At 50.1% G+C, this 19,172-nt stretch overlaps 1 protein-coding gene across 3 annotated transcripts in view; it reads left to right on the top strand.

Annotated features, from left to right (window-relative positions):
* Nucleotides 1-19,172, top strand: part of LOC125704067 (potassium voltage-gated channel subfamily KQT member 1-like) — a 50,543-nt gene that overhangs the window by 18,769 nt on the left and 12,602 nt on the right. For 2 of the 3 annotated variants that reach the window (XM_048969362.1, XM_048969360.1), the window contains exons 11-17: nucleotides 196-222; nucleotides 405-458; nucleotides 549-657; nucleotides 16,673-16,748; nucleotides 17,452-17,546; nucleotides 17,690-17,736; nucleotides 18,478-18,539. In XM_048969362.1, the coding sequence (XP_048825319.1) occupies nucleotides 196-222; nucleotides 405-458; nucleotides 549-657; nucleotides 16,673-16,748; nucleotides 17,452-17,546; nucleotides 17,690-17,736; nucleotides 18,478-18,539 (470 nt within the window). The remainder of the gene's footprint in view (nucleotides 1-195; nucleotides 223-404; nucleotides 459-548; nucleotides 658-16,672; nucleotides 16,749-17,451; nucleotides 17,547-17,689; nucleotides 17,737-18,477; nucleotides 18,540-19,172) is intronic. The other variant, XM_048969361.1, reaches the window with a different exon arrangement.

Below are 19,172 nucleotides of genomic sequence, written 5' to 3'. Positions count from 1 at the left end.
AGCACTTAAGCAATATGTGAAAAGCCAATGAAATGTTCTTTCTTGTTGAAGTTGTACTTGCCCAAAGCATGCAGCCATGAATAATTAAATGCCACATGTGCACACAAGTTCGAACACTTTAGACTTTGTGTGAGCTCCTGTTTTTCACTTGCCTTTTTTCACCTGTCCTGTGACGTTGTGACTGCCAACGCCCAGCTGAATCCCAAGGCCTGAGATTACGTGGTGAGCTCACGCCGGTATCCTTTTCTGCACCCATCCTGTCCTCTCACCCAGCTCTGCTGTCTCCCTGTCTCTGGGGGGTTTTCTCAGCCTTTGGCTGTAAGGCTAATACCCTTGTTCTCTATGTGTGAGTGTTCTGTCCTTGCAGTAAACCAAGCGCTCACCATAATTCTGTGTCTCTTCAGGCCGCCAGCAGTCCTGGACGTCAGTCTCCTCTTTCTGTGTCCCACAAGAAACAGGCAAGAAATTGCATTTGCCCGCTTGGGTGCAGATATAATTGTTGTTATGCAGCTGGTATATAACGGTGTGCCTATACCGTGTTCCCACAGTGAGGAAGACTGCTCCTCCGCCTCTGTGGCATGACAGCAGTGTTGACGATGAGCTGGATCTGGACTCCGAGCGAGACAGTCGGGTTACCCCCATCATGCACACTTCGCAGTGAGTCCGCCGCCCGACCGGATCTGTGTGGATACCAAATGCTCCACTGAGTGCAGTGTACTGTCAGTGACCGCCCTGCTCCTCATGACGGAGCGAGAACCATCACTGACCCAAGAACACAGTCAGATCTGTCTTAATAAGTTGTTTTTCCCCACATTTAAAATTATTTGGGGGGGAGACAGCATGGTGGTGCAGTGGTTGGCACTGTTGCCTCACACCTCTGGGCTCAGGGTTTGAATCTCCCCCATGGTTCCATGTGTGTAGAGTTTGCATGTTCTCCCTGTGTTGTCATGGGGTTCCCCCCCCCCCACAGTCCAGAAACATGTTCAGGCTAATTACCAAATTGCCCATAGGGGTGCATGTGTTAGTGACTGTTGTGTGAGTTTGCCCTGTGATGACTGGGCGCCCCATCCTTTGCTTGTTCCAGCCTTGCACCCATAGCTTCTGGATAGACTCTGAACCTCCCACAACCTTGAATAGTACAAGGGGATACAGAAAATGGATGGGAAAATTAACAGGGTGATGCTCATTCTGTTCTGCTGCAGGATGAAGCGGCTCAGATGTGGACATAGGTGAAAAGCTTTTGTCCAGAAAGTACAAACCCAGACTAAGGTGTTGTGTCAGTCAACCAGTGGAGTCCTCTGTAACTGTAACTCTTTATGTTCAACTGCTTGGTTGAAACTAGATCACGGTTTGGATTTGTACTTTCTGGACCTGAACTTTCCACCTCTGGAGCTGGAACTTACAGCAGCATTTGAGTTAAAATGATCCTCTGAAAATGTGGGCAGCCAATTCCTCGAGGTCTGTGAGGTCAGCAGTTCTAAGCAGGTCTGGAGCTGCTCTATGCCAATGACCCGTGGAATCCTGGGATTTTTGGGATGCGTCTGGGGGGAATGAAACCGGTTAACTTGCAGATTGCATGCAGCAGTGTCTTCACCGTGAGCAGTGTGCCCCATTGGGAGCTGAACATGTGGAACCGATGCTATAGATTAGCTAAGCAAAAAATGGCCAGTCTGTTCTGGCGGCAGACATCAGGCCTGTTAGTGAGGTAAGGAAGACACACAGCAGCAGTCTGCAGGACTCTCCAGCTGGACAGGATGTGAATTCGGTATACACCTATGTACCCATCTGAGCAGTGAATAAATTGTACCACTAGGGGGGAGTGTTGCTGTGTTCTTATTTGTGACTAGCACATCAGTTATCTGCAGTATTTTTTTTCACTCTTTTGCCATTGTTTTCAGTATTGCAGATTAATAGTTGTGCTATAATTCCTGGTTAATTTACTAGGAGTTATTCTAGTGAACTGTAATTTTATGAGGCTTTGCACTGGAAATGTGCAGTTGAGATTAATTAACTGCAGTCTCTGAGAGCAGATTTCCTTGGTCCAACACACCATTGTTTGGTTATGTAGATTATTTATAAAAGCAACAAGAAAAAGTCATTGCTGTGGTACAAATCAGAGGTGGAAAAGGGCCATTTGGAGAACAGCCAGGTCAGTGTTTCAGCTGCATGTTTGCCCTGGTCATTAATCCTTCAGGCAACTCCCGCTTGCAGCCAACGCTGTACTTAACTCAGCCCCCTGCGGACCACTGCCGCTGAGCCTGGGAGCCGGGAACAGGGTGTATGGGTCATGTGACAGCCTAAGGGAAGCATCCAGTGACTGTTTAACCAGGCAGATCTGGGGCGGGCCTCCTGGTTAATGTGAGGTATGAGAACTGCACTTGTCTAAGAAGCAGGACTTTCTGCTTGCCTTCAGTGGAGATGTTCAGGTCTCATATTGAAATGTTTATTCAGAGCTTAATACCGTTTGTGTGTAACTGCGTTACGAGAGAGATCACTTTAGATAAAATTTTAGCCTTTTTTTCTGAGAAATGTGTAAAAGCACAGGGAAACTTCAGAGGAAAAACTGCTCTGCAGGCATTGTCCTCAATTTCCATGCTGGCTATGCTGAGCAGACAGCCGTGCGCTGGTGGCAGAGGATAGTGTGGGGGTTGTGATGCCATGATAGCATAGAGAGAGCAGGGCAAAGAAACTCACAGACTGAGTGGAGTGTACGGCCAGTGAGGAGTGACAGAGCATTGGCCAAACACACACTGAGTGGAGTGTACTGTCAGTGACCGGTGACAGAGCATTGGGCAAACACACACTGATTGGAGTGTACGGCCAGAGAGGAGTGACAGAGCATTGGCCAAACACACACTGAGTAGAGTGTACTGTCAGTGAGGTGTGACAGAGCATTGGCCAAACACGCACTGAGTGGAGTGTACTGTCAGTGAGATGTGACAGAGCATTGGCCAAACACGCACTGAGTAGAGTGTACTGTCAGTGAGGTGTGACAGAGCATTGGCCAAACACACACTGAGTAGAGTGTACTGTCAGTGAGGTGTGACAGAGCATTGGCCAAACACACACTGAGTAGAGTGTACTGCCAGTGGCGGGTGACAGAGCATTGGCCAAACACGCACTGAGTGGAGTGTACTGTCAGTGAGGTGTGACAGAGCATTGGCCAAACACACACTGAGTAGAGTGTACTGTCAGTGAGGTGTGACAGAGCATTGGCCAAACACACACTGAGTAGAGTGTACTGCCAGTGGCGGGTGACAGAGCATTGGGCAAACACACACTGAGAAGAGTGTACTGCCAGTGACGGGTGACAGAGCATTGGCCAAACACACACTGAGTAGAGTGTACTGTCAGTGAGGTGTGACAGAGCATTGGCCAAACACGCACTGAGTAGAGTGTACTGCCGGTGACGGGTGACAGAGCATTGGGCAAACACACACTGAGTGGAGTGTACTGCCAGTGAGGTGTGACAGGGCCTGGGCAAACACACACTGAGTGGAGTGTACTGCCAGTGAGGTGTGACAGGGCCTGGGCAAACACACACTGAGTGGAGTGTACTGCCAGTGAGGTGTGACAGGGCCTGGGCAAACACACACTGAGTGGAGTGTACTGCCAGTGACCGGTGACAGAGCATTGGGCAAACACACTGAGTAGAGTGTACTGCCGGTGACGGGTGACAGAGCATTGGGCAAACACACACTGAGTGGACTGTACTGCCAGTGACGGGTGACAGAGCATTGGGCAAACACAGACTGAGTAGAGTGTACTCCCAGTGACAGGTGGCAGAGCATTGGGCAAACACACACTGAGTGGAGTGTACTGTCAGTGAGGTGTGACAGAGCACAGGGCAAACACATTCCAAGTGGAGTGTACGGCCGGTGAGGAGTGACAGAGCATTGGGCAAAGACACACTGAGTGGAGCGTACTGTCAGTGAGGGGTGACAGAGTACAGGGCAAAGACACACTGGATGGAGTGTACTGCCAGTGAGGGGTGACAGAGCCTGGGATACACAGATTCCACATTTAGTACATTTTATATTATGGTAGATAGAAGGAAAGTTGAAACTCATTATAGAATTAGTTGTTTGCCATGTGTTTTTTACCATATATATATATATGTGTGTGTGTGTGTGTGTGTGTGTGTGTGTGTGTGTGTTTTAATTAGATGATTTTACACAGTATTTTTATAAGAAATGTTAAATATAACCTGGACCCAGTCCTGGCTCATGCCCGTAGCTTACGTGATAGGCTCCGGACCCCCCGCAACCCAGAAGGATAAGCGGCTAATTATATAATGTGTCTGATTTCATGTTTAATTCATAGCCAGATGTTAGGATTCCTCTTGCATGATTCTTGCTCCTTGCAGTCCAGGTCTGGCTGTTTGCCTTCAGAGGGGTCAGATGCTCCCACCATTGTTCCACTGTTGGCAAAACTGATTTGTGTCTCAAATATACACCTGGGTAGTTAATGATCCCCTGCAGCTCACAGTGCCCCCCTCCCCCCCGCCCCCTCCTCGAGTGTGTTACTCCACTCACCATGTGAAGTTTAATAAGCACTATACAGGAATAACACACAATCCGGATGGTGGTGAAAGACTACTTGTCAACATAAGAGTAATAATTCAGGGGTCAAAACAATTCAGAGTAAGTGATCTGGTCTGTGAGTGAGTTTATTTATTAGTGACTGTGCCTCATCGGAATGTTATTCTGTTCTTGTCTTGGTGTAATTTCAGTGTACTAAACATACAGTTTTCTGCAACTTAAAAAATCAGATAGTTATTCTTACTTTTAAAGTACTGTTCACTGCCAGGGTTGCATTACAGTCGTGTCTAGTCATGCATTATGATCATGTGTTTGAAGAGCAGGGCCTCCAGCTGGCAGCTGTGTGCGTCTGAGCGTATGCCTGTGCATCAGCCAGTCAGGTGTCAGCCTGGCGGGAGTCAATACTAACATTTTAATTGTGCGTCCTTAAACTCCTCGCCCCGTCAAAAAAACGAAAGAAAGCAAGATAGAAGCTCTCTCTGGTGACAGCCCCCCCCCCCCCCCCCCCAATGTCCCCTCTGCCACCGCGACTGTCTCTCTCTCCCTGCTTTTTATATCTGCCCTGACCCCTGACCCCTGACCCTGGCCTGTTGATTCAAGAGGTAGAAAGAGGCAGAATGTGCTCCTCATGTCTGCAGCTGAAATGGCTTTACAGCCTGGGGGTGGGGGGAGAGATTGCAAGACAATGCTGCAACTGCGACTCTTAAGTCCACTTCTTTCAGCCTCCCCCACCAAACACACACACACACACACTCATATAAACACACACACTCTCATACACACACACACACACCACACACACGTAGGGTATACCTATCCTTATGGGGCCCGCTCATTCACTTCTATGGGAAAAATGCTAACACTAACTATGACAACTTTAACCCCCACCCTGCCCTAACCTTAACCATAAGTAACCAAGCAAAATACAAGAGTTTTTGCATTTTTAACTTTTTCATAGCAGTCACCGATTTTTATAAAATAGAGTTTTCCCTTATGGGGACCAGGAAACCGGTCCCCATAAGGGAAAAAAAAAACGGATATTTATCAAGTTATGGGGACATTGTGTCCCCATAAGGATAGGTATACCCGCTCGCATACACATACATGCACACGCACGCACACACACAAACACACTCACGCACACACACACACTCACACACACACACACACAAACACAGTCACACACGCACGCATACTCACACACACTCACGCACACACACTACATGTTGTTTTCTCTTTTTAGCTTAGGCAGGTCTGCACCAGGGTTACACTGCTGTAAACAATGACCCAGCTAAGTCCATGAACGTGAAAGGTTGTGTAGCTATGCATACATTTGCCACTTAAAGGGGAGTGATAGCACTATCGCTGACATCAAATACATTTTTATTTGTTATTGTAGCTTAATTTTCATCACCTAAATATTTGCTGTTAAAATTACAGAGTGTAACTTACAGCACAGACTTGAACGTGCAGCTTGTTTTCACTTGGTGAACAACTAAGTATTTCCGTAAAGTGGTGTCCAGCTTTGGCCTACAAGCCGAAAGGCAAATGTGCAGGTCCTTTGTAGTTCAGGTGCGAAAGCATCATCTCCACGCTTCTGCGCTAAATGTCAGCCCAGTCAGCGGTTATTTGTTGTTACCTGCTATGACAGCTGAGATACGAAGCATTATAAACATGCAAGCAGCGCTTGTAACCTCCCTGTCGACCGCGAGGTGTCCTGTGGCATAGACGTGAAGCCATTGGCTAGAAGGGCTAATTTATACAGAGAAAACACAGGGAGGCTTCCACCAGAGGGACAGTGCTGGCCAGGGAGAGTCGTCATCCTGCAGCAGAGACAAAGGACCATTGTGCCCAGTCCCATACACGCTGACAATGGCCTGATTGAAAAGCGGCTTTAGCACTGGGCTGCTGGGAGGTGGACAGAGAGAGGGGCTCCTGTCTGAAAAGCAATCACTGTGCAGGTGCCAAGGCTGACTATGCTTTTTATAAGGGGTCATGCTTTGATGGAAGGTCAGAAGCAAGAACAAAGCCAATATATCGGTGTAATTTTGAAATTTGAAATTGGCTTGCTTTTTGTGTTGACCAAAGCATCTCATCTGCGCTGTGTTCCGTGTTCTGGGTTACTAGATGAGACGAGGCCTCCCTGAACCACATGCTGATACCACTGCTGGAGTTAATAACACAGGCTTTGGTTTTGAAGGTCTTTTTCATGCAACAGATGTGCCTTCAGGATGTGTTTGATGGCAAGCAAATCAGAAGCTTGTCTAGCTTTTTAACCGACTAAGTCCTGTACATGGATATATTCGCTCCTTTTGTCATATTTCACTTGTCTTCATTTTCCCCTTTGTTCCCTTTCAATACTCATTGGAGTGCTTATTTGAGCTACATAAGACATCACTAATCTCCAAGAAGAACAGGTGTTTTTGACAGTCTGACTATTTTGTGGGGAAAATGTTGTCTCTTTTGGCAGCCAATGGAGCGTGCAAATTAGCAGTGTGCATGTAGCATGGGGGCGGGCACATAGGAGGCTTCTCTGACGGCCTGTGTTAACGCAGAGGCCTGCAGCCAGGAGTGTGAGTGCCAGCACTTTTATTTGACCTGATGAGCTTCCCTTTCTTTGTGACAGTAATTCTGTTTAGTTACAGTGTGTCAGGGTTAATAAGGCTCATGAAGCGTGAACCAGCCGTGACGAGAAAGGCGGCTGCTGAGGCTCTGCGGCCCACTGGGGCCCGATGGTGGAATTCCCTCAAGTCTGCTTCACTGGGTCCGGGGCTCAGGCACTGAGCTCTGTCGTCATCCCTATGTAACAGCCACTACAGGCCCAAACACCTCAGCCTGAACTTGCTGACCCAAACCCGCCTGCCTGAACCCGCCAGCTCCAACTGCCTGCCTGAACCTACCGACCTGAACTGGCTGGCCCGAACCTGCCACCCTGAACCTGCCTGCCCGAACCCGCCTGCCTGAACCTGTGTGCCTGAACCCGCCAGCCCCAACTGCCTGCCTGAACCCACTGGCCTGAACTGGCTGGCCCGAACCTGCCAACCTGAACCTGCCGGCCCGAACCTGCCAACCTGAACCTGCCGGCCCGAACCTGCCAACCTGAACCCGCCTGCCCGAACCCGCCTGCCTTAACCCGCCTGCCTGAACCCGCCTGCCCAAACCCGCCGGCCCGAACCCGCCTGCCCGAACCCGCCTGCCTGAACCTGCCGGCCTGAATCCGCTGTGTGCTGTGCAGTGTGACGGTCATCCAACATGGCAGGTAGCGATTGTGAGCAGTTTAGCTGTGCCTTTGATATGCTGTTGTGTGGAGACACGCACATGGATGGTGGGGGGGGGGGGGGGGGGGGGGTTAATGAAGATATTTCAAAGGCTAGGGCTCTGACTGTGATGGTGAGGATGAAAAGGACAGGCTGTGAGTGACGGGCCAGTGAGGGGGAGTGCCAGTGAGGGGGAGTGCCAGTGAGGGGGAGTGCCAGTGAGGGGGAGTGCCAGGCACCTCTCAGCCCAATGGAAACTCGTGGTTCCTGTCTGGTTCTCTTGGTAGATAAATGCCTGTCAGTGTCCGTGGCATCTTAAGATAAAATGGCGACATGGCCAGAATAGAAAATAGGTTGTATATTAAAAGAAAGTAACAGCTAGTGGCGTCTTGACCTCTGAGTTTAAGCCTTTAATACTGGACACATGTGCAGTAAATTTGCACCTTTGAGGTGAGTCATAACCCACAAAGTAGGTGTTTCTATGAGTAGGTGTGTCCAGACCTTTTACTGGTACTGATGGTTATCTGAAACAGCCCTCATTTAAAGATTAGGTCTGATTGCTCGATACCCTATTTTTAAATCTATATATATTTATACTATTTATTTACTTTTCTTTTAAAGCACTTTGTGCACTCTGGCTTGAAGTGTGTGTGTCTATAAACAAAGTTTATTGTTAGAATGGGTGCGTGCATCAGTGGTGCTGGGTCCGCATTGTTTTTGTCGTCTATGGTCAGCAGTCTGGAGTGAGATTTTCAAGTCGAGACAAGTCTGCGCACATATTTACATGTATGTAACAGTTTTGATTTGTACGAAAAATAACTTTATACAGTCGTTAAATAACGTAAACTTTTACGAACATGAAGTGACCAATAAACTATGTCTATTTATCTAACATTTTATAAACTTTTCAGCTTTACGATTTCGGAACAGAGCAGCCGCTCTGTTAGGAACATTACGGCTTTTTGGTTGAGCGTTGGATTCGCTGCTGTTATTAACACTAACGGCACATTAGCGCTAATAAAAGGGCTGCATACGCCGAAGGACGTCTCACTTGGAGGTTAAAGGAGTTTAACATTCATTGGTATGGGACACGGGCGGTTTTAGTGTTAACTGGGTAATTGTGCTTTTTACCATGCAGCTTGCATGAAGACAGCGGCGCATATATATGCTGATTTAGCGAACGTTTGACTTTTTAATTTGATTAATGTGTGTGTGTGTGTGTGTGTGTGTGTGTGTGTGTGTCTGTTGGTGTTACCAGTTGAGTGCAAATCCATATTGTGTCGCACAATCACACTGGTAATGACTGTGCCATCGGTGTGCTGCCCACCCCTAAGATGTAATACTGAACAGCTTTCAAAAATGTGGTACCACATTTTCAGTACTGGCATCCAGTGCAACACTAGTCTGCACAAACTCTAAGATATTTGGGACTATTTTCTTCTTATGCATATATGTGTCATCGTGAGCAAAACCAATAATAAGCCAAAATAATAAGAATATTTATCATGAATTCCATTCTGTCATCCAGTAACGTGCTTCTTTCTGTTCTTTTTTTTCAACACAATAAAAAGTGGCAGAGTGATGATGAAATCGTACTCGGGCCAGGATCGTTAAGTACGATGTGGAGTGCAGACCAGTGGGGGAGGGGGGCGAGGGGGCAACTGTTGGGCACGGTACAAGGCAGTCGGGCCAAGTGTGAGTACGCCCTTAGATTTCCATGTGAAAAGGGTCAGGGTAAGATCTGCTTCATTGAGAACATCAGCTGTCCATTTCACAGAGGTTTTATTTCTTTATTTAAGGTCCAGTGCTGGGATTCTATACCTTCACAGAACAATCTGTATTTTTAAGACAAGACCTTGACAGAACCCAGAAAGTATAAAACTCTTCTGTGTCTCTCTTTCCAGCAATAAAGTTTTGCCATTGTTGTGACGCTTTGAATTTCCCGTACTGCTAACTGGCTCCCATATCAGCAGCGCTATCAGCAGGCCTGTAATCAGAGCTGGAGATACAGCAAACACATTCATTGTTTTCCTAAACACGCTGTCAGCCAGAACTCTGGGTACAGTGGGCTGGTGTTAGGTCCATTGTTTCCCAAACAGCTATTTTGGGCTGGGCAGAGAGAAAGTGAGCGAGCGCCTCTTTGATGTCCCGGGTGCAGTGTTGATTGCGGGATCAGCGTCGCTATTTCCTGTCCCGTCACGATCTTTGATCTTGTCATGACTACGACGTTTGTTTTCTTGGTGTCCAGATGTCTGGCTGGGCTCCCACACACGCATGCACACGCACACATGCATGTAAGCCAGCTGTCCAGATCCCCACTCACGTCTCCCCCCAGTGTAACCTGGCGCCAGGACACATCACAGAAGCCTTTTCATGGGAAGCTCCAGACAAAAGGAGCACCTGTGGCCGCTGAACTGAGCCAACAGACAGGGAGGCTAGCAGCCCTGGGTGAAGCCAGGTGCAGGTGCCTCTATGCAGCCATGTGGGAGACTGGCTGAGGGCCAGCAGTGGGCCTGAGAGACTCATCGTGGCCCCAAGATGGAGCTGCCAGCATTCCTCACCGTGTATTCAGGCAGAAGAGCTGAAGGATGGTGCTGGGTGAAACTAGCGCTGCTGAGAGCTGCTGGGTGTTGCAGGGTGCTGTTGGGCACTGCTGCCTGTTGTGGAGATTCTGTTGGGGGCTGATGGGAGCTGTTGGGCACTCCTGGAAGTTGCTGGGCGCGTTGGGAGCTGCTGGGCACTGCTAGGCACTGTTGGGAGTTGCTGGGTGTTTCTGGGCGCTTCAGGGAGCTGCTGTGAACTTTCACAGGTGCTGGCTGTGCAGGCTGGCTGTCCTGGGTGGGCCATTGGACCCTCCATTTCCTCTCCACATCTGAGTGTTTTCCTCCTCTTTCTCACTGTCCTCATCTATGCCGCGGCCCCCGCTGGCAGCGCTGAGGAATAATGTCCCTAGAAATATTACGGGGGACAATGGAGCTTATTCACAGAAGCTACCATGAGTTTTTGTGGGCTTGTAGTAGCCCCCGCCCCCCCATCCGTTACCCCAATGACACGTATTCTTTGGCCCAGAGCAGCAGCGGGGGCTCCCAGGTCGCCTAGCGACTATCATGGAGTAGCAGTGCTGCTCTGCATTGTCTCTCCACCCTTTTTTCAAGCCCCCGACCCTCTCCTGAGCCTGTGCAGAGGAACAGCTTTTGTTTGTCTCCGCTGAATCCAGAAGCTCCGGCCTTTAGCCATCTCTTGCGCTTTTCCCAATTAGCCTGGCGGCAGGCAGTGGAAGCCCAGGTGCACCTTCTGTGTGACACATCACAGCCCAGACGCTGTCAATTGGGGAACGGAACCAGATGTGGCTCTGCGAGTGGCCCGATCTGCATTGAGCTGGCACCTGACAGTACCCTCGGCAGGGACCACCCAGCTGGACAGGCAGGGGCTACCGTTTGGCACGGTCTGCGTGCGCAGTGTTGGCCTGTACAGGCCCTCCACACAGCGGGGGTGGGGGGGGGGGGAATAGGAGCTGCCTGAGAGAGTCTGGGCTGTTACCCCCCCCCAAGCTGCATGTAGTCTGTTTTGTAAGGGAATTCACACTTATATTTACATCAGTACAGCACCAGTACAGCCAAACTATTCAGTGTTTTCCCATGCATTGTGCCCAGTGTTACCCCGTGAGCAAGTGGATGGATGGATGGATGGATGGATGGATAACTGTGTGGCAAGAATTTTTATAACAGATGGGTCTGCTGGATGGTAAAACGGCAGAATATTTTGTTCTTTAATAGAAAGTAGGGGACCACAGGAAGGCAGCTTTGGCATAATATCTGGCTGATATCGGCTGTTTTATAAGATCTCACTCAATCAGTGATTAAGATATTTGACTCTAGATCCAAAGAGGAAGAGCTCGAGTGGCACTCTGAATGCAGTTAGTGTGGGGTGATTACTTTCCATCACACCTCTACCAAAGCACCCGCTGGGAGCCCGCCACCGTATCTGGGGAATAAATGCAACTCATTTTTGAACAACTTGTACACTGAACATGGAAGTCGAACATGAAAGTTTAAATCAAGTCAGTAGCACCTTGGTCTGTGGTGAATGTTAATGAATGAATAATTAAGAAGCTGACAGGTGAAAGTCGGAGGTTGCATGCGGGTGTGAAAGCTAGAGTTACTGAGTAGCACGTTCCCCAACTTACTACCTGCTAATGAGAAGCTTCTCGCTGTCACAAGCTGAAACTGCCAGCAGAGCTGTCCAACAGCTGGGCCGGGCTGCGGTAGGGGCTGTGCTCTGCAGGCAGGCAGGCAGCAGAGCTGTCCAGCAGCTGGGCCGGGCTGCAGTAGGGGCTGTGCTCTGCAGGCAGGCAGGCAGCAGAGCTGTCCAGCAGCTGGGCCAGACTGCGATAGGGGCTGTGTTCTGCAAGCAGACAGACAAGCAGGCAGCGGAGCTGTCTAGCTGCTGGGCCGGGCTGCGGTAGGGGCTGTGCTCTGCAGGCAGGAAATGCCACAGACAGGTAGGCAGGCTGCAGTAGGGGCTGTGCCCTGCAGACAGACAGGCAGGCAGCGGAGCTGTCCTGTAGCTGGGACGGGCTGCGGAAGAGGCTGTGTTCTGTAGGCAAGAAATGCCACAGGCAGGCAGTGGAGCTGTCCTGCAGCTGGGCCAGGCTGCAGTAGGGGCTGTGGTCTGCAGGCAGGCAGGAAGGCAGACAGTGTGCCAGAATGGCAGACACACAGTTAGGCAGGCTGGCAGGCAGATGCAGACAGACAGACTGGCAGGCAGCGTACCAGGCTGCCAGCAGACAGACAGCCAGACAGAAAGGCAAGCAGACAGACAGACGTTCAGACAGACTAGCAGGCAGGCAGCGTGCCAGGCTGACGAGCAGATGGTGACCCACAGGGGTCATGGGACCTCTCAGCAGCGCCAAGCCCAGGCTGGGAAAGGAAGCATTGCTACAGCCGCAGACAGATGGGTCTATTCCCATATACCCCCCCCCCCCCACCGCCACTTGACTCAAACACACTCCATCGGAATTCCAAATGTTCAAGAGAGCCAGGATGTAATCACAGAAAGTGCTACAGAAAATGACGACCCTCCTCCCACTGTCTTTGTGCTAACAAGCCATTTGCTGTCCCTGGCATCTGTCAGCCCATCAGCATAGCGTCATCTCATATGTCGCTGGTGTCTTTCAGAAGATCTAGCCATTTGGGAACAGAATAATGTGTTATCCGTCATTGTTGTTAATGTGGAGAATGTAGAGCATTATGTACGGACTTGTGTTGCTCGTCATACAGTTGATCGCTTTACACTGCTCCCCCCACTTTTTAATCAGCAGCGGGGTACAATATCTGTCAGGTTTGGAGACTCCTTAAGAAAACCAGTACCCACTGGGATGTAAACGGACCTGGAAGTGATACAGCTGTCCGGCGCTGCGGGATCGCTGTGATAATTTCCACAAAATTGCCTGGACATTGTGAGGAGGATTTTTTTTTCTAGGCACACCACATATGGTAATATAGGCCTAACCCCCTGACCCAGATGCAATAAAATGCAATTTATCAGAATGCTGAGTGACATGCATACAAAGGCGATTTAATGGTGGGGGTGAGGAGGGTCGGGGGCTGGGGCAGCACTGAGAAGGGGGTTAATTGGATGCAGCCTCAGCTTGTCGGGCCGTGGTGATGCATGACATTACGCCGTCACACACACCTGCATGGGGAGTGAAGCGTTCGCACGGGGCTGCGCCCCCCCCCCCCCCCCCCCCCCCCCCGGTAGCTGGGTCAGGCTGCAGGCCAAAAGCCGCGTAATATTCATTTAGGGAGGGTGTGAAAAAAGTAGCCTAGGGACGTAAGTGTGAGCAGGAAGCACACTGCTGCGGGGGCTTACAGTGTTTAACACCCCCCCCCACAGGAGCAGCTGGGGACTGCCAGCTTGATGCCATGGTTTGCTTTAGCTGCATCACTTGCCTTTTTAACCGGTTATACGGCTGATGTTGCTGCAGTAATCGTCCTTGTGGGGACTTCAGCTAGGACATCCTTGTGGGACACCATGTTCTCAGCCCCCTCACTACCTGCTCTAACCAAAAGCCCTCACCCGCCTGGTGGAACCTGAATGATCAATATTAGGTTAATTTTGGCAAGAATATCTTTTCTAAATATATTAATGTTAGTCAACACAGGCCATGTCATGAAAGCCTGTGTCACAAGCTAATTGCTGGCATCTAGGCATCCTATTAATCAGGGTCCTCACCAGCCCTGGGTGGGCAGCTCAGATACCGAGCTCACAGGACGCCTGGCCTTCCCCACTCCAGAAACTTCTTTCCTTACACCCCAGAGAGTGTGTACACTGGAATCCACCTGCCCCTGAAGTCTATTAGCTTGTTTTTCAGCCAGTGAAGAATACAACAACTTGAAGGTTTCCCCTATCCTTTTGATTCTGTAGAAGCAGAAAACTCCATTTTTATGTCACCAATACTTGTCTATTACATGTCGGCCTTTTTTTTTTGGCATCCCATGAGTCAGTGTGCTGTGCGGCAGCCAGCGTGCAGGAGTCAGTGTGCTGTGCGTCAGCCAGCGTGCAGGAGTCAGTGTGCTGTGCGTCAGCCAGCGTGCAGGAGTCAGTGTGCCGATTTGGTTATGAGTCAGGCAATTTGCCTGAACCAGCTGCAGAATTAGTGGCTTCTTGTTCGGAAAACAGGCCAGAGAGCTAGAGGCACTGGAGGCTCCGTACTTCTCCCCTCTCACACGAAGTGTTGCAGCAGCCTGGCCACAGAGGAGCGATGCTCCTTTGATGTGGAGCTATCCAGCCATGCAGCTGGACTGGCACAGCAACCACAAAGAGCCAGAGAGCTTCCTGCTGAAATTAATGAAGCCGTCAGAGGCTCCGCCAGACAGGGCATCTGCATTATCATGTGCACAATGACCCCTGTTATGGAGCGACAATAAAACGGCATATGGTGAGCAAAGTGGTCCATGTCCTGATGGGGGGAGGAAGGACGGCCCAGCGCTGACAGAGCTGGGGGCGCAGCGTGTGGTCGTGCTGCGCGGCTGTGCTGCGCGGCTGTGCTGCGCGGCTGTGCTGCGTGTCAGCGATGCGCTCCACTGAGCTCTCCTCTTGTTATACTGATGGAAATGAGCTGCATTAAACAACGTTAACCATAACACACCCTTCAAGGGAAGTGTGGTCCTGCTCCAGTTAACCGCAGTCCATTAAGGAATCTCTGTGCTGATAATTCCTTTTGCTTACTTAAATGCTAGAAACACAAAAGTGTCTGTGTGCTTCTGCAGAGGTTCTGCTTTGGCCACCAGCTGCAGAGCAGCGATTGAGCGAGCACCTGATGTGTCATGCAGATGGGATGAGCTGCAGGTCACTGGTTTTCATAATCACTTGAGAGGCAGAAATTCGAGCGTGTTTTCCCCCTTTCTGTCACACACCTGTGCAAACACACTGTTTGTTGCAGATCTAAACCCCTCCCCCTCCAGCAGCCCATGCACAGATGTGCCCCCCCCCCCCCAATGAGAATTCAGAGATTTGCTGCTCTACTTCAGTTGGAGCTAGTATTTGAAGTATATCTTGATGATAGTGGACTATAAAATGCTACATACACTTAGATTAGGCTGATTCTCACCGGTTCTTTGGATGTCCTCCTGAGGTTTGGGGATTTTTCACAAGCATCTTCTGTGCTAGTTTGCATGAGGGGACTGAGGTTCTGCAAGTTTTCAAAAGGTCTGTGTCTGTATCACAAAATGATCCCTGTTTATTAAGTGCAGAGGCGATACACAGGCCTGCAGTGGGGGTGGTTCAGAGGCACTGCGGTGGGGGTGGTTCAGAGGCACTGCGGTGGGGGTGGTGCAGAGGCACTGCAGTGGGGGGTGGTTCAGAGGCACTGCGGTGGGGGTGATTCAGAGGCACTGCGGTGGGGGTGGTTCAGAGGCACTGTGGTGGGGGTGATTCAGAGGCACTGCGGTGGGGGTGGTTCAAAGGCAGTGCGGTGGGGGTGATTCAGAGGCACTGCGGTGGGGGTGGTTCAGAGGCACTGCGGTGGGGGTGGTTCAGAGGCACTGCGGTAGGGGTGGTTCAGAGGCACTGCAGTGGGGGTGATTCAGAGGCACTGCGGTAGGGGTGGTTCAGAGGCACTGCAGTGGGGGTGGTTCAGATGCACTGCGGTAGGGGTGGTTCAGAGGCACAGCAGTGGGGGTGGTTCAGAAGCACTGCGGTAGGGGTGGTTCAGAGGCACTGCGGTGGGGGTGGTTCAGAGGCACAGCAGTGGGGGTGGTTCAGAAGCACTGCGGTAGGGGTGGTTCAGAGGCACTGCGGTGGGGGTGGTTCAGAGGCACAGCAGTGGGGGTGGTTCAGAAGCACTGCGGTAGGGGTGGTTCAGAGGCACTGCGGTAGGGGTGGTTCAGAGGCACAGCAGTGGGGGTGGTTCAGAAGCACTGCGGTAGGGGTGATTCAGAGGCACTGCGGTGGGGGTGGTTCAGAGGCACTGCGGTGGGGGTGGTTCAGAGGCACTGCAGTGGGGGTGATTCAGAGGCACTGCGGTGGGGGTGGTTCAGAGGCACTGCGGTGGGGGTGGTTCAGAGGCACTGCGGTGGGGGTGGTGCAGAGGCACTGCAGTGGGGGTGGTTCAGATGCACTGCGGTAGGGGTGGTTCAGAGGCACAGCAGTGGGGGTGGTTCAGAAGCACTGCGGTAGGGGTGGTTCAGAGGCACTGCGGTGGGGGTGGTTCAGAGGCACAGCAGTGGGGGTGGTTCAGAAGCACTGCGGTAGGGGTGGTTCAGAGGCACTGCGGTGGGGGTGGTTCAGAGGCACTGCGGTGGGGGTGGTGCAGAGGCACTGCGGTGGGGGTGGTTCAGAAGCAGCTAATCTCTGTCTCTTATGAATTGACAGGTTGAGGGACTCTCATCGAACTGCCATCTGTATAATCCAGAAGATGAAATTCTTTTTGGCCAAGAAGAGATTTCAGGTGAGTGAAGGTGAAAGATATCACTGCAAGAAGAGAGAAAAGCAAAAATCAAAATAGGTTTTCTTTAGTCTCTGCGTAATGAACTCAAAGGTGCCTTGTGTTTGATGGGAAGTACAGGATTGTCAATACTAAATAAAGAGCAAACTGTTAGTTACAGCCCTCTGCTGTTTTCCCTTTATCGTCTCTCCTTCACACCTATGTGAGACGCAGAGGAATGACTAAGCACGCGGCGGGACATGTGGTCAGGTGCTGCTGCCTAACAGCAGACATGACTACAGTATTTGCTTTTGACTCGGCAGTGCTGTTTTTCCTTCAGTACAGCGCGTTTAATTAAGAGACTCGCCCTGCTTTGGAAACCTGTAGCAAAAGCACGACCTCACACTTGTCCTTCACGTTGCACAGCTACTTGAGATTAAGTCAAACAAAGCAAGCCAGTGCCTCCTCCTTCAGGTTTACTAGCAAACCTTGTGGTAAAATGGGGGCAGTGAGCAATTCCTACTCGCTTTTGGAGCAGTGTTGGCATCTTCTGCGCTGGTTCCTGTAAGGACTAATTTAAATCAGTTTTAATTACACATTAAGATATGCTATTGTTTATGTTGTGGTACATCATAGGAGGCTAATGATTGCCGTAGTCCTCATGGGCATGAACGTAGGCGCGGGCAGAGCATGAGCAGAGGGGTAATGCCATCTGGCTGTTTTACAGCAAGCGCGTAAGCCTTACGACGTGCGGGACGTGATAGAGCAGTACTCACAGGGACATCTAAACCTCATGGTGCGCATCAAGGAGCTCCAGAGAAGGTGAGCTCAGCGGTCTGCCGAAGGTACAAGGTCTGCTCCTGTGTCACTTTGCCTTTTTACAAACTATAATTAGCCCGTGAACAGGGGCCCAGTATCTCCATGTGCTGGACCCTAACTGGGTGTCTTTATGTTTGCTTTCACAGGCTTGACCATTCCTTGGGGAAGCTGAGCTTATTTCAGAGCAGCTCAGGTAGAGTCTTGTACGTGGTTGGGATGTGTGTATGAGCAATGCTGAGTGACTACAGTCAGGAGAAGCCACTGAACTCCAGACTCAATCAATAACCAATTTCCACTCAGGCCAAACACTGACTGATTGGCCAGATGCTGACTCGGTCTCTGCCCTGAGCACTGATATACTAATGAAAACCCACCATCAGCGGATGTACAGGCTGGACACTAAAGCCTACACTCTCTGCCTTTCTCTGCTGACCTCAGGAGTTGGTTTTCTACTTCCTCTGACTGTTTATTTTTCTTCTCTCTCACACACTCGCCCTTGTCTGCCCTGCTGCTGAACTATACCATTAGACACTTTCTGCCAGCACCTCAGAATATTGCGGATCTTCCTAAAATCACACTAAATCCATTTCCTGGGGAGTGCTGTACTTGGCCTCATGGTAGGCAGCCCCGCAAAACATCAAAGCTGCCTTAAGGCCCCCCTCCCCCGTCAGACCTTTCAGAAACGTGTTTCAGGATGTGGTCTCAGGCTTGTGTTCTTTGTATTTTTTTATTGCCTGGCTTATCTGTCTTACTGTCCGTCTGCCTGTCTATCCGTTGGTCTGTCGGTCTGTGTGTCTGTCTATCTCATTCTCCCTCCCTTTCGGCTTCTTTCCCTTTCTGCCGCATGCTGGGATGCTGTCATGGCACCTGATCACATAACTTTCCATACTGTCACATCTCGGCTTATTCAGACGGCCTTTCTTTGCCGGTACAGAGAGGACAAGAGACAGAGTGAGTAACACCATTGGCTCCAGGCTGAACAGGATGGAGGAAAAGGTAAGTTCTGCCTGTCGGCGATGGAGCATTCCTGCATCGAGGCTTTGCTCCATGAGAGAGCACCTCATTGTTCATCTTTGGTTGGTTGGCTCAAGTGATTGACTCATACACACTAATCTAGAGTATGATGCAGCACTTGGTCCTTTCACAGGCAATGGCTTTAGCGGACTCAGTGTGAGAGAATCATAGCATTCGCTGCTTGGCAGGTTCACAAGCTAACCCAGTATTGCATGTTTTAGTTATCAAAGCTCCTGTTTTTTAACAGCTAGTGAAGCAAGCTGATAACTTCCTTTATCCAGAATTAAATATTATACCCGATTAATGGAATTTCCTTTGAAATATGTGAGGTACTCTGCATCACCTAATGGTTTTAAAAAATGCAACCTATTATGTCATATAATGTTAAGAACATTTTCATATTTATAGTTTTTACAGAGCAGCCTTTCCAGATGATTCCTTAGACTGGTATTTTCATGGATTCTATGGTGGAATTTGTCTGTGCTCTTGAAGATAAGGATTATTTGTTCTAGAGGTTAGGAATCATGAGGGTGTCCCCCAGCTCGGGATGGCATGGCCTTTAGCATAGGCCCTGCTGTCTGTTTACTGCTTTGCTTCAGTATCAAATTTAAGATA

This window comes from Brienomyrus brachyistius, chromosome 11, assembly GCF_023856365.1.
Source record: "Brienomyrus brachyistius isolate T26 chromosome 11, BBRACH_0.4, whole genome shotgun sequence".
NCBI classification, from domain to species: Eukaryota; Metazoa; Chordata; class Actinopteri; order Osteoglossiformes; family Mormyridae; genus Brienomyrus; species Brienomyrus brachyistius.
The sequence above is the reverse complement of the archived record's forward strand: the minus strand, read 5'-3'. Positions and strand labels throughout refer to the sequence as shown.